Raw genomic sequence first — 13,949 nt, 5'->3', positions numbered from 1 at the left:
CGACTATATTAAATAAGGCCCGAGCATTATGGGAGTTTTTGGTAATAATTTCAGAAAAATAGGACTTCCTTGCATTGCTCAGTTGTAAGTTATATAAGTGAAGTTTCTCTTCATAGATGTCATAATCTACCTGTAGTTTAGATTTTCTCCATCTGCGTTCAGATTTCCCACATTCTCTTTTTCCGTTCTTTACCAGAATGAAATTTCAAAGACTCTAAAACTACTTTCACAAGGAGTGGAGGTAATCCATTTCCAATGGGAGACCTCATGGCTCCAGAACTCCAGTATTTTTACAGTTCCTCCCTGTTTGACACTCAGCACTAAGGAGTTTGACTGGAGGGTTAAACCACCAAATGGTTCCTGAGCGCGACTGTGTCTGCAGCTCACCGCTCCCCCAGGGGAGGGGTCAAATGCGGAGAACTAATTTCACACACTTAGGTGCGTGACAAATAGTGGGACATTAACTTTAACAATTAAATCCTGTGATTTTGACTTGTTTCTAAATATTCCTATAAAAACTTCTGTCCGGTTCCGGATCACGAGCAGACATGTGTTATTAATATTTGATACTAAGTCCTGAACCGGATATTGATAATTCATGTAGAGAAAATGGTTGAGTCGGGGTGGGATTATATAAGTTCGCTTCCCCCCACTCCCTTTCAAGTGATCTACTTGTGATTCACTAAGTGATATGTTATTTATGTATTATGACCTGATTGCTTGAAATAAACCATTTCATTCATTCATTCATTCATTCATTCATTTACATATCTTGGGATCAAAATGAATAAAACTGAAAATGACAGATGAGAAACAGATTTTCTTCCAATTATAGAAAAAATGAAAAAAAGTTTCAACCTTGTGAGATTTATCCTTTAAAGGTAGAATTCTCCAGTCTAAAGCTGAAGGGCTCTCCAGAGTCACTTATACAACTCTCCAGCAGCTTCAAGTGACGAACACAAAATCTGCTTTTTGTTTGTAAAAATCCAAACAAAGCCATCCAAAGATTGTTCCAGCAGGAGCTCCGAACTGAATCTCCACAACAACCTTGGAGCTCACTTCACGGACAGATCCGTTGGGAGCAGATTTCTGTTGAACAACAAGGTGGAAGAGGTTTCATTTAAACTGTTACGTGGATTTTATCCAACTAACCAATAATAGAAAGGTTTAAAAGAGATCTTAATAAAAACTGTAGATTTTGTGAACAGTATGAATCATTAATACACATATTCTGGACCTGTAAGACACTAAACTCATTTGGAACAAATTGACAATTCTTATCAGGACTAAAATCTATCCCCTTTTTTCCTAACTGGAAGAACATTCTTTTTGGTCTTACTAACTTTGATGTTAAGTTATCTTCACTATTCTATTTAATAAATCTCTTGATTTTATTAACAAAGTATTATATCCATACACCAAATTCAGCAATAAAAATCCAAATTTCTTTAAATTATTTGCTGAAATCAGACATGACTGAAGCTCTATTATATCCAGCCATAACAAAAAAGCAATTAAAACTCATCTATTTCAGGTTTACAGAATAATTTAAGGTTGACTTATTTCTGTTTTTCTGACGTATCTCCCTGAAGTTTTGGGGAAAACATGATGTAAGTCCTCTGTTCGTGTTCTGTCCTGTATCTCATCAATACTCCGAAGAAAGTTTGTTGAAAAAATCGATAGTATTCCTGTTTTCTTGTGTTCTACTGTCCACGGGACAAAAAATTAAAACTACAAATCCCAGCGGGAGGCTCTCTGCTCTGCGCATGAGCAGAGCGATTGGGCGCGTGCACCCACGCGGATGTACTGTTGTGCAAAATGGCCGCGTGAGGAAGCTGTTCTAAATCACTGAGTGGGTCCAGACTAGAAGGAGACCGAGACTCTGTGGTTCTGGTAGGCCTGTCGAACCGACACCGGGCAGAGAGTCGCTCACAGACCGAGTTCGGGTTCTGGTGCGTTCAAAGACCTTCTCTAGCACCGACAGCTAGCGCTAGCCGTGACGTCAGCTGCGATCGCGCGGCCCGGTTAGCTTCTCAGCGGGAAACAGTTCTGGACGGGGACGGAACGGGTTCCGGTACGGTTTGGAGAGGTCGACCAAAGGTAACCAGTCCGGTACGTCAACCGGAAATCCTTCATTTCTGATCGTAACAGTGTTATGGTGTAACAAAGACACCCGACGCGATCCAACCGGAGAAACCGGGCCGAGTCCAGAACCAACCCGGTTTCTGCTCACTTTAAAACGAGACCACGAAACCTGGCAGATTGTGACGAGTTGGACCGAACCGAACCTGTGAGGTTCTGCTCTGAGGGCTCATTCCAGGTTTACACGAACCTGAGCCGGATCTTTTCAGCTGTTCGAGGATCCGGAAATTAGTCTGTGTTCCGGACCGGGTCACAACGAAGTCTGTGGATCCGAGGTTCGGTTGTAGATATGACAGCCTGCCTGGTCTGGTTCTGTACCTATTATGGTTCTGTACCTATTATGGTACCTGTTCTGGTTTGGTACCTGTTCTGGTACCCGGTCTGGTTCAGTACCCGTTCTGGTTCAGTACCCGGTCTGGTTCAGTACCCGTTCTGGTACCCGGTCTGGTTCAGTACCCGCTCTGGTTCTGTACCTATTATGGTACCTGTTCTGGTTTGGTACCTGTTCTGGTTCAGTACCCGTTCTGGTACCCGGTCTGGTTCAGTACCTGTTCTGGTTCTGTACCTATTATGGTACCTGTTCTGGTTCGGTACCTGTTCTGGTTCAGTACCTGTTCAGGTTCAGTACCCGTTCAGGTTCGGTACCCGTTCTGGTTCTGTACCTATTATGGTACCTGTTCTGGTTTGGTACCTGTTCTGGTTTGGTACCTGTTCTGGTTCAGTACCCGTTCTGGTACCCGGTCTGGTTCAGTACCTGTTCTGGTTCTGTACCTATTATGGTACCTGTTCTGGTTCAGTACCCGCTCTGGTTCAGTACCTGTTCTGGTTCAGTACCCGCTCTGGTTTAGTACCCGCTCTGGTTCAGTACCTGTTCTGGTTCAGTACCCGCTCTGGTTCAGTACCCGTTCAGGTTCGGTACCCGTTCTGGTTCTGTACCTATTATGGTACCTGTTCTGGTTCAGTACCTGTTCTGGTTCAGTACCCGCTCTGGTTCAGTACCCGGTCTGGTTCGGTACCCGCTCTGGTTCGGTACCTGTTCTGGTTCAGTACCTGTTCTGGTTCAGTACCCGCTCTGTTACCTGGTCAGTGATGCCGTCTACAGGTGCTGTCAGACCCGGATCAGTCTGTCTAAACCCCGCCCCCGTGCTGCGTTCAGGACCTGTAGGAGGTCTTGGTTCTGATGGTCTGTGCTGCCTTCACAGACACTCGGGCGTTTGTGTTCTGAAGCTGCTGGAATGGCCAAGAGGATTGCAGACAAGGAGCTGACGGACCGGAACTGGGACCAGGAGGAGGAGGGGGAGGAGGTGAGTGCTGGTTGGGGTGAGGGGGAGGGGCTATCTTCTTCTAACGCCGGCGCTCTCCGTCAGGCCGGGACCTTCTGCCTCGCCAGCGAGGACGTGCTGAAGAGTCGACCCATCAAGAAGGCCAAACGCAGAAATGTGGGCGCAGAGGTCAGAACTCAGCCTCTCTGAGCTGGTTCCTCCAGAACCGGACCGGGTCTGACTGTGTGTGTTTTGTCCTCCAGGCTGAAGGGGGAGGAGCCTTCAAAGGCTTTAAGGGCTTTGCGTTCTCGGCGTCAGCGGCGAGTGCAGCCTCGACTCCGCCCACCGGCCCCAGTTTTGGAACCTCGGAAGGTTTTAAAGGTTTCGGGAGCCTCACTAATGGGGGGGCTCCGGCGTTCGGGGGCTTCTCCCCCGTCCCAGCATCCTCGGCGGCAGCAGGTAAGATTTACGAACGTCAGTGAACGCCTCATTTCTGAGGATCAGCCTCTGAATCATCTCCTCTTCCTCTCAGGTGTTAACGGAGGCTCCGCCTCCTTTTCAAAGCCCCCTGCTGACAGCAGCACCAACCAGGCCAATGGCTCCGCCCCCAGCTCCGCCCCCGCCGCCCTGAGCTGCAGCAGAAGTAGAGAGTACAGCCGGCAGCTGGCGGCGCTCAACCGCTCGGTGCGCGACTGGATCAGCAAACACGTGGACGACAACCCGCTGTGCGACCTCAACCCCATCTTCAGGGACTACGAGCGCCATTTGGCGAGCATTGAGCGCAAGTTTGGAGGGGGGCGGGACAACCCGGAGGAGAAGGCGGCCCCCGCTGAGCCTGCCCCTCCTCCGTCGTCCGGCAGCGCGGCGGCGCCTCCCTCAGGCGCTCTGTTCTCCTTCAGCAGGAACTCCTCAGAGTCCAACTCTGACCCCGCCCCCGCCGCCGTCACCTTCAACTTTGGGCAGAAGGTGGACAGCTCGGTTCTGAACCCGCTGGGGTCCAAACCGCTCGGAACCACCTTCTCCTTCACCCCCTCCCCCAGCCAGACGCCCCTGTTTGGAGCCGCCTCCTCCTTAGCCCCCCTGCCTCTTGGTGGAACAAAGACAGAGGAAGCCCCGCCCACAGGTGAGCAGAGGCCCCGCCCTCCCCCACACAGACCAATGAGGTTTGCTTCTGTCCCGATGCCTTCATGGTTCCTGTCCGCAGACGAGAACGGAGACGCGGAGTCGGAGGAGCCGCCCAAACCGGAGGTGAAGGAGGTGAAGGAGGACGACGCCTTCTACTCCAAGAAGTACGGTACCGAGGCCCGGTTCTGCCGCTCCGCACCACGACCCGGTGGAGCGGATCCTCAGCAGAGCTTTATTCTGAAATGTAACAGGAAGTGTGTGTGGTCTGCAGGTGTAAACTCTTCTACAAGAAAGACTCTGAGTTCAAGGAGAAAGGCGTGGGGACGCTGCACCTGAAACGCACCGCCGACGGCAAGACCCAGATGATCATCCGGGCCGACACCAACCTGGGTAAGCACCGTTCTGACGGGTTAGGGGGCGGGGCCTCCTGCCGTGAGCTTGAACTGACGCGCTGTCGCTCCTCAGGGAACATCCTGCTGAACATCATGGTGCACGCCTCCATGCCGTGCTCGCGGGTCGGCAAGAACAACGTGATGGTGGTGTCGGTGCCCAACCCCCCCGTGGACGACAAGAACCCCAGCGGGCCCGTCCCGCTCCTGATCCGGGTCAAGACCGCCGAGGACGCCGACGAGCTGCAGCAGACGCTGGAGGAGAGGAAGGCCTGAGGGGGAGGGGGGCACCGGTCACGTGCACTTTCACATGCACGCTGACCTGTCCATGCTGTGAATATGGGGTTGTTTTAACGAGTTCCGCTCCAGCCCGCTGTGACCCGGTTCTGGTCCACTGATTTGGTTTTACAAATTGTTCTGCAGCCGCGGCGGAGTGGGTCTGATGGTCCAGCGTGGCGTGGGGCGTCCCGGGCTCGGCCCGCAGGACCCCCGTTTGTAAAGACATTTGTTCAGGAATAAAGAAATGAACCACGATCCGGGTCGTCTGGATGTTCTGAGGGGTTCTGGTGCTGTGGGAGACGGGTCATGGGGGGATGTGGCCAGCAGGTGGCAGCAGAGAACACTCATGTCATAAACCAATGAGACCAGAACCTCCAGGGATCCTGGACACGCCCACCCAGGAGCTGATCAGTGATTGGTTGATACCTGATGCTGTCATTGGCCGTCTGAACTCTGGTGATCACTTCTACGAGGAGATCTAATAAAATCAATGTTTCTGAATCCACTGATGGTTTAGGATTCAGGCTGTGTACCCCCCCCCAACCACTATAAAACTACCCCGTGCAGGTCTGTCTAGTGACCTGGATCTTGGCGTTAACTCGGACTCGATGCTCACTACTTTTGTTTTTCTAAAAAGCGACGTCTTCGATTTCAGGGAGAAAACAAACGAACGTTTCACGACGTTTATGACTGATGGTGAAAATGTGGACGGTTGATTCAAACATTACATTTAAACACGTTTTTTTGTTCGACTGCAATGCATTGTGGTCTATATCTGCTAATCTAGAGACCATCGATGTAAGCTAGTTTTTCACAAAGACTTCTGGGAAATTTCCAGAGCTCTGGAATCTGGATGAGATCATAGATCTGGACAGCTCTAGAGAACGTAGCTCTATAGAGCAGTCCAGGGGCCCGTTTCAAGAAGCAGGTTCAACAAATTTAGAGTTCAAACCTGAACTTAGAGTCACTGGACTCTAAATTCTCAAACTCAGGGTTTTCGGTTCCAGAACAGCTGAAAATGTTTGATTCAATCAACTTGAAGTTGTCAGAACCAGAATCAGGTGTGAGCGTCGCGACCATAAAAAGCCCTGATCAATGGAGCAAAGACAGGATGATTCACCATGGCAACGGAGACAAACAGCTGAGTTACGTACTTCCGGCGAGGGAAATTGATAAGTTCCTTCAAGCATATGCGACTATAGAGAACATTTTCATCAAGAAAAGCAACACAGCTGCAGCGGTAGAACAGAGAGAAAATATCTGCAGTTATTTGAATCATTTCTAATAATGAATAAATAATGTCAGGAAGGTTATTTTGTCTCTTGTTGAGTAAGGAATGGTTTTTGATCTGTTACTAATTTAACCAGTAATCTTCGGAATCGCATGAATGACCAGTTTTGGTAACACCCCCCCCCCCACCTACACACACGGATATCACTGCACGCTAAAAAGAAACTGTAGCTGCATATGTTAAAAAGTATTTATTTAATTTTAATTCTCAAGACTTAAAAAATATTCGCCGAGTTCTTTTTTTAAGCATAAAAACAACTTCCGTAGCCGGAAAACGAACTCGCAAACTCCACAGCGGGAAGCAGCGTTGGTGACGACCGAGCTAATGTTTGACACAAACGATGGATGGTAGATGGGTTTAAAACCTTTCTCTGTGTTTGACATCCCGTAATTTCAATTGTTTTGGGTCTAAAATAAGGAAAAGAAAACTGTATTTTTTAATAGCGAGTCCCTGGAAAAACTCACTATTTATAATATCGCTGAAATAAAAATGAATCAGGAAACTGCAGTCAGTCGACTCGTGTCCTCCAAATCCTCTACCGACGTAAATAACATTTCCTCTGGATTAATCAGCCTCCTCTCTACATGATCCTCTATGAATGAACATGTCATTCTGGTTTCTGAGTGGTGAAAACGTGACGTCTCTAATGTGAATGTTCTCTAAATGTTAATGAGGAACTCATATTTGAACATCTTTCACTTTAAAAAGGGGCGGAGACCTCAGAGAACTCTAAGTTTCCTGAAGAAAACCTGCTACCGACCAGGTTTCGTTCACAGACTCAGTTACCATAGTGATTGATTCTGAGTTCAGCTTAACCCGCTTCTTGGAACGGGCTTGGTTTGACCCACTTTCACGGGTTTGAGCTATCTCTCTTTCTGAAACCGAAAACTCAGAGTTTTGTTGGAACTCAGAGTTCCAACAAAACCTCCTTCTTGGAACGGGGACCTAGAATTCAGACGGCCTCCAGCGTGGAGCGTCCTCCTCCAGGTATTGATCTGATCAGCTGATCGATCGGTTCTGAAAACCAAAAACCCTCAGCCTGAACCCGTTTGATCAAAACTCAGAGATCCGGTTTGTGTGAAAGTGTTTAATGTGGGCGGGGCGTCCTGATGACGCCGTCATAGTTCAGGTTCGATTCCTCACAACAGACAGAATCGAACTCTGAAAACAGAAGCGTCAGCCACTGGACCACAGGAATGGAGACGGTTCTGGAAGAGTTCTGGAGGAGCAGATGCAGTCCGGATGTGAACACACTGTCTCAGTGTGACTCCGCCCCCTAAATCACCAGCGCAGCCTCAGAAAGGTGAGTGGTCATGTGACCTGGCCTTAAAAAACGAGGAAGTTAGGACACGCCCGCAAAGCCTCCTTTGGGCCCTGAGATCCGAGTGGGTTTGAGGAGGCAGAACCGGGTCAGGAACAGCTCACTCAGGAGGACTGAGTGGCATTAAGGCTGGGATCAAAGTTCCTTTCAGAACCGGACCGGACCGCCCCTTCGACCTGGATTTGGTGATCTGAGGCGGCGGCGGCCCGTTCTCCAGTTCTTCCTCTGAACCCAAAGGAGAGGCGGTTCTGATCCGGGTGGAGCTGCTGGTTTCAAACCTGGACAGAGTCGGACCTTCTGAGGTTCCTTTGGTTCCTGTGACTTTCAAGTGAACGAGTGAGCCAGTGGGCTGGGCGGTTCCGTCCGACCCGACCCGCTGTAGAACCTCCTGCAGGTGGCGCTGCGCAGTCCAGTGAGCAAGGCAGCAGGTTCTGTACTGTAGAGCACGCTCCCTCACTTCCTGTCCCTCCGGGCCCGGCCCGTTTCCATGGAGACGGCCTCAGACAGCAGGAGGAGGCACTTTCTGAACGGCTGGTTTAGTGAGGAACACCTCCACCTGTCAGCGGGGGAGGGGCTGCAGTCAGGAGGCACTTGGTCGAGGGGGGAGGGGGGTCTGCCGCTACGTCATCAGGATGGGTTTCTGCCGGACCTCCAGGATGTCTGCAACAGAACCAGTGGGTCAGAACATGCAGCACTGCAGGCTAGACCGGCAGCCTCCGTGGCGAGCGGCGCCCTCACCTGCGGTGATGCGGTGCAGCGGCAGCGTGACGTAGGTCAGGTGCGAGTACAGCAGGAAGTAGTCCTCGGTCCGGTTCAGTTTGAGCCACGAGCCCACCAGCGAGCGGCCGGTTCCGGACAGCGAGCGCGAGCGCAGGTTGGTGGCGGCGTGGAGATCTGAAGACACAGCACAGCGTCAGAACCGGGCCGTGACCCGTTCGGACCTCCGGGGGGCGGGGCTACCTTCGTCCTCCTCCTCCCTGAAGAACTCCTCGCTGTCGTTGGCCGAGTGGGACTTCTTCATCTCGGCGATCCGGTTCCGAGGCATTTTCCTCCTCAGAGACGGGGAGAAGAAGGAGGGGCGGTTCCTCTCCGGGGTGGGGGGGGTGCTGAACGACGTGACCTGAGGAGGAAGGGGCGGAGCCGCGGTTAAACACACCCCTAGAGACGTGGACGTCGGCGGTCGGACGGCGCTCCTCACCCGCTCCTGCACGGGGGAGGGCTGCTCCTCCTCGGTGCCGCAGGGCGACGTGTCGCCCGTGGGGACGCGGCTGACCGCCATCTCGGCGTGACCTTTGCCCTGCGGGCCCTTCATCCTCACGAACTCCATGTTGTTGTACTTGTAGAAGCCGAACGACATCCGCTGCGCCATCTTAGCGGCCACGCTCACCTGCAGGGAGACCGGGTCAGTCCAGAACCGGGCCTTCGGACGATCCCCGCCCAGCAGCCCTCCTGGCGCCGTTCTGACAGCTTTTTTAATTATATTATATTTATCTATTTTATTGTACTTTTTAACGTATTTATTTTATTTTTATTATAGCATTGTATTATTATTATTATTTATTCTTTTTTTATCATTTTGTTTTATTATTTTTCATCGTATTTATTTATCTATCCCATTTTGTATTTTATTTATTTTTCATTGATTATTATAGCTTTTCATCACTTCTCATCTGGGCTAATGCTAGCTAGCATGAGAGACACGTCTGATGATCGCCGTCTTTATCTTTACGACCCGTTAGTTGTGTCTCAGTTACTCCACAGCCGAGTGTTTCTAAACTCGTGTAAATTTAATTTCAGGTAGAATCAGTCTGAAACGCGATTCACTTCCTACGTCTCAACAGAGGCGAGGTTACCGTTAGCGTTAGCACGCCGCTATCGCTCCATGAAGAAGGCAGAAGCTCCTCCTCATCAGCTGAGAGTAGATCAGTAATCCCAAAGTCACTTTGAAGTTTGTTCTGTTGAACAGGTTTAATGTTCTAACAGCTACGTTTGATCCCCAGAAGTCACATGATCACACAGGACATGAGAGCGTTTGGTGTTTCATGAAGACAAACTTTACCTTTTTGGATGTTATTGTGTTTACACACAATCATAAACTATCATACAATGTAAGAATAACGACAATAAACCAAAACCAGGGAAAGAACTCAGAGATTTACCAAGTCCACTCATATAGTTATCAACGCTCTTATTGGAGACCAGAAATACGTCACACAGCTCCGGAGAGAGTCCATTGGTGGACTCTGCTGCCCTCTTCAGCCCCGCCTCCTTACCCGGTTGTCGTAGACCTTCTTCAGCGCCTCGTAGCGGATGGAGCCCTGGAAGATGACGCCCTGGAAGGTGTTGCTCTTGTCGCTGGCCACCAGCTCCACGCACACCATCTCGCCCTCGCCCACCGTCATGTCCCTGAACACCTGCACACATGGTCATGTGACCGCACTGGCCTCTGCCCCGCCCCCTGCATCCAGGATCCGAGCCAAGCTCCACACGGAGGAGACCCTGCTGAACCTGGACCTGAGGAGAACCTGAGGAGAACCCGCTCCAGCTCCTGGACTCCTCCTCCAATCAGCTGACGACATTTAGCAAAACGTCCAATCAGAAAGCATTACCTCCTCAAAGTTGTCGATCATGAAGAAGATGTTGGGGTAGCTCATCTTAGACTCCTCCCCTTTGCTGTCCATGGCGTGCTTGCTGGGCGAGGCGAACACTTCCTGTCAGAGAACCATGAAGAACGGGGTGAGATGCCGGTGGAGGCGGAGCCTAACCTTCTGACTTCCCGTACCTGACACTTCTTCCTGTGGATGTGGATGTCCCCCGCGTCTGAGCGCGTGCAGACGGCGCACGTCACCACGTAGTCCAGCTGCAAGACAGCAGAGGTTAGCAGGCCGCGGGCGGTGCCTTCTGTCCCCCCCCAGAGCGGCGCCATCTGCCCCCCCCCCCCGAGGGCGGCGCCGTCTGTCCCCCCCAGAGCGGCAGCAGCGGCTTCACCTTCTGCAGGATGAGGTTCAGGTAGACGCTCTCCTCCCAGTCGATGTCGGGGTCTCCGAGACCCGGAAGCTTCTTGGAGTCCCTCCGGTAGACCTCCACCTCCACCTGCAACACAGCTCGGGATCAGGGCGTAGCCAGGCCGGAGCACCTGAGGGGGCGGGGCTACGACAAGTCTAAGGGTGTGCCTCCCCCTCCCTCACCGGGTCTCATGTGACCCGTTAGAGGTGGAGGTTCTGCTTCTCCTGGGTTTGACACCAGCAGAACCCGAGAGCAGCTGCAGAACCACGCCACGATTCTGACCCGACCACCCTACAACCGACAGAACCTCCCCCCTCCTCACCTTCCTGCCCTCGCCGTTATCCGCGCTGACGTAGGCCGGCTTCCTGCGCACGTAGAACAGCATGTCGTCCTGCCGCGGCGCCCACTTCTCCATGAAGTAGGTGGAGAACATCCAGGTCCAGAACACGATCCGGTCATCCTTGAAACAGCCTGCAGACACAGAGGGAGGTCAGTGAAGGCAGCACGGTCCGCTGGCAGGTCAGTGAAGGCATCGCGGTCCGCTGACGTGTCAGTGAAGGCATCGCTGTCTGCTAACGGGTCAGTGAAGGCAGCACGGTCCGCTGGCAGGTCAGTGAAGGCATCGCGGTCTGCTAACGGGTCAGTGAAGGCAGCACGGTCCGCTGACGGGTCAGTGAAGGCAGCACGGTCCGCTGACGTGTCAGTGAAGGCATCGCTGTCTGCTAACGGGTCAGTGAAGGCAGCACGGTCCGCTGGCAGGTCAGTGAAGGCATCGCGGTCTGCTAACGGGTCAGTGAAGGCATCGCGGTCTGCTAACGGGTCAGTAAACGCATCGCGGTCCGCTGACGTGTCAGTGAAGGCAGCATGATGCCTTCACTGACACGTCAGCCACTCTGAACTCACACTGCTCCTACACACTAGAACAGGACAAAGATCTGGATCTGATGTTCTCGTTCGGAACCTGGATTCTCCTCAGAAGAAACTTCAAAACAATAGAACCTTCAAAGTAATGGTACTTTCCTTCAAAATAAAAGCACTCTCACAGAAGTGAAAAGCGTCCAAACGAGTCCTGATAGAAACCTGCAGATCTGAGAGGTAAATAAAACGGACCAGCTGGACTCTAACGAAGTCTATTAAAGCCAGTATGTAGAACCTCCAGGTGTGTTTCTGTCTCACACCTGGAGAACCTCCAGGTGTGTTTCTGTCTCACACCTGTAGAACCTCCAGGTGTTTCTGTCTCACACCTGTAGAACCTCCAGGTGTGTTTCTGTCTCACACCTGTAGAACCTCCAGGTGTGTTTCTGTCTCACACCTGTGGAACCTCCACGTGTGTTTCTGTCTCACACCTGGAGAACCTCCAGGTGAGACCTTCTAATTGTGAGTGCTGACCGCTGCACCAGCGTCCCGCCCCCTTTATGTCCTTCTTAGGATTGAGTCTCTTCTGTTCTGCAGGATTACAAAAAGTAACTTCAAGTGACAAAAATGACAATCCTGAAACAGTAATGGATTACTTTGGACAAACAAATTTGTAGTAAAGTAACAGATTACTTTAAACAACAATACATACTGTGTAATCTGCAATAAAAGTAATAGATTACTTTAAACAACATTGTGTAATGTGATGTTTCAATTCTAAACAATGTTACCTGCAGCGAAGTAATCGATTACTTCTGATCATGACCTGTAACGTCTGTCTGGAGGTAATCCTCTGATTCTTCTGTCCTCATCGACACACGCTCATGGAGGAACAGGAAGTCGCCTCTGCAACTTCCGGTTTTACTTTGAGGATCTGAGAACCCGCAGACCGGGAGAACTTCCGAGATCCAGACGGATCAGAACCAGAACCGCTGGACAACGAAAGCGGACCTTCTGGGTCCACCCAGAGCGGACAGAGAAACCACCTGACCGTCAGGGTCTGACCAGCCCCTCTGGGGTCTCTGGAGCCCCCGGTTCTCCAGACCCAGTCCCGCCACCGAACCGGACCGTACCGGGCGGCACTCACCGATGCCGCTGAGCTCCTGGCGGCCGCTCAGGCGGCTCCTCTCGTCGGCGATGGCCTTCAGCATCTGCTGCAGGGATCCGTCCAGATCCCCGTTCTCGTCCTGCGCGGAACCGACAGCCTGACACGAACCGGGAAGGGACGCCATCTCCGCGCGGGGACCATGACAGTCCGGAGACCGACGAACGGCGGCGGGGGGGGTCCCCGGGTCTGAGGAGGGGCGCCGAGCGGGGGGCGGGGGTCTGAGGTCCACCCCTCGCACTTCCGGTAACAACGTGACGCTCTTAAAGGGACAGAGCCGACACACGGGCACGCGCGCGGGAGTCCGTTACCGACCAAGGCCGCGGATCCCGACGGAACCGACAGAAAATGAAGTCACGAAACACCAACACGACCTCCGAACCGGAAGCAGGTTTTGGTCCTGAAGGTTCTCCGTGAATCACGGAGACTGGACCGGAAAGTTCCGGAGGGAACTCCCGGTTTTCCTCACGGTTGAAGACTCCTCCCGGGTTTCTGGTTCGGCTTGTTCGGAACCGGGCTTTTCCTCCCCTCTTATGAACTCTAAACCGGAGCTAGCACTAGCCGAACGTCCCGGGCGCGCGCGGGGTTCTGGGCCGTCCGAAGCTTGTTTACCCGCCGCGGGTCACGTGCTGCTCAGAACAGACACTTTGATGACACCGACCAGCACGGGACCGGCGCGCGCCCACGGACCGCCCGCGCGAACTGTACCGCTTTTTGAACGAGCATACCCCTCGGTTCAGACAAAAGATGACGTCATTTTTTCACGAGCTCCTCGCGCCGATGTGATGACCGGAAGTCAGTTAATTTCAGCGGGAAATGTTCAAAATTCCAGAAACAATAAAGAAATAAATGATTTTGATCAGAATGTTTGAAAGCAAACGGACGGAGATGCTACGTCATCAGGAGATGGTGTATCACGTGATCACAGCTGCGACTCTAAAGGCAGCAAGACAAGAGAGGAGACAGGTGTAGTTCATAGAACAGAACAGAATAGAAGAGAACTGAAGAGAATAGAACAGAACTGAAGAGAATAGAGCAGAATAGAACAGAACAGAATAGAAGAGAATAGAATAAAACAGAATAGAACAGAATAGAATAGAACAGAAGAGAATAG

At 51.7% G+C, this 13,949-nt stretch overlaps 2 protein-coding genes across 5 annotated transcripts; one reads left to right on the top strand and one right to left on the bottom strand.

Moving 5' to 3' along the window:
- The first annotated feature begins 1,760 nt into the window (after positions 1-1,760).
- On the top strand, positions 1,761-5,452 carry nup50 (nucleoporin 50). Of its 2 annotated transcripts, none has more exons than XM_024291241.2 (8): positions 1,761-2,100; positions 3,345-3,446; positions 3,510-3,593; positions 3,668-3,863; positions 3,937-4,527; positions 4,609-4,693; positions 4,801-4,919; positions 4,995-5,452. In XM_024291241.2, exons 2-8 carry the CDS (start codon positions 3,378-3,380, stop codon positions 5,192-5,194), a joined length of 1,344 nt encoding a protein of 447 aa, XP_024147009.1. In that variant the 5' UTR covers positions 1,761-2,100; positions 3,345-3,377; the 3' UTR covers positions 5,195-5,452. The 2 variants fall into 2 exon arrangements, with proteins under 2 accessions (XP_024147009.1, XP_024147017.1); XM_024291249.2 differs by having other exon boundaries at positions 1,761-2,112.
- A 2,103-nt stretch (positions 5,453-7,555) lies between these two features.
- Positions 7,556-13,848, bottom strand: kiaa0930 (KIAA0930 ortholog). Of its 3 annotated transcripts, none has more exons than XM_024290636.2 (10): positions 12,818-13,848; positions 11,138-11,286; positions 10,798-10,902; positions 10,592-10,669; positions 10,419-10,520; positions 10,083-10,223; positions 9,008-9,196; positions 8,770-8,929; positions 8,548-8,703; positions 7,556-8,469 (listed from the first exon to the last, which is right to left on the bottom strand). In XM_024290636.2, exons 1-10 carry the CDS (start codon positions 12,960-12,962, stop codon positions 8,429-8,431), a joined length of 1,266 nt encoding a protein of 421 aa, XP_024146404.1. In that variant the 5' UTR covers positions 12,963-13,848; the 3' UTR covers positions 7,556-8,428. The 3 variants fall into 3 exon arrangements, with proteins under 3 accessions (XP_024146404.1, XP_024146424.1, XP_024146413.1); XM_024290656.2 differs by lacking the exon at positions 12,818-13,848 and adding an exon at positions 12,462-12,792; XM_024290645.2 differs by lacking the exon at positions 12,818-13,848 and adding an exon at positions 11,363-12,419.
- Between the last annotated feature and the right edge of the window lie 101 nt (positions 13,849-13,949).

Source organism: Oryzias melastigma, linkage group LG23 (genome assembly GCF_002922805.2).
Source record: "Oryzias melastigma strain HK-1 linkage group LG23, ASM292280v2, whole genome shotgun sequence".
Classification (NCBI taxonomy): Eukaryota; Metazoa; Chordata; class Actinopteri; order Beloniformes; family Adrianichthyidae; genus Oryzias; species Oryzias melastigma.
This window is presented reverse-complemented; position numbering and strand designations above follow the sequence as displayed.

What these genes read in the sequence shown, in the direction of transcription:
- nup50 (XM_024291241.2), top strand. Translation starts at nt 3,378, where the DNA reads ATGGCCAAGAGGATTGCAGACAAGGAGCTGACGGACCGGAACTGGGAC. An exon ending in AGGAGGAGGAGGGGGAGGAG is followed by an intron (nt 3,447 to 3,509) that starts GTGAGTGCTGGT and finishes GCTCTCCGTCAG; the next exon opens with GCCGGGACCTTCTGCCTCGC. An exon ending in AGAGGAAGCCCCGCCCACAG is followed by an intron (nt 4,528 to 4,608) that starts GTGAGCAGAGGC and finishes TCCTGTCCGCAG; the next exon opens with ACGAGAACGGAGACGCGGAG.
- kiaa0930 (XM_024290636.2), bottom strand. Translation starts at nt 12,962, where the DNA reads ATGGCGTCCCTTCCCGGTTCGTGTCAGGCTGTCGGTTCCGCGCAGGAC. An exon ending in ATAACGGCGAGGGCAGGAAG is followed by an intron (nt 10,903 to 11,137) that starts GTGAGGAGGGGG and finishes GCTGTGTTGCAG; the next exon opens with GTGGAGGTGGAGGTCTACCG. An exon ending in GCTGCACCGCATCACCGCAG is followed by an intron (nt 8,470 to 8,547) that starts GTGAGGGCGCCG and finishes GTTCTGTTGCAG; the next exon opens with ACATCCTGGAGGTCCGGCAG.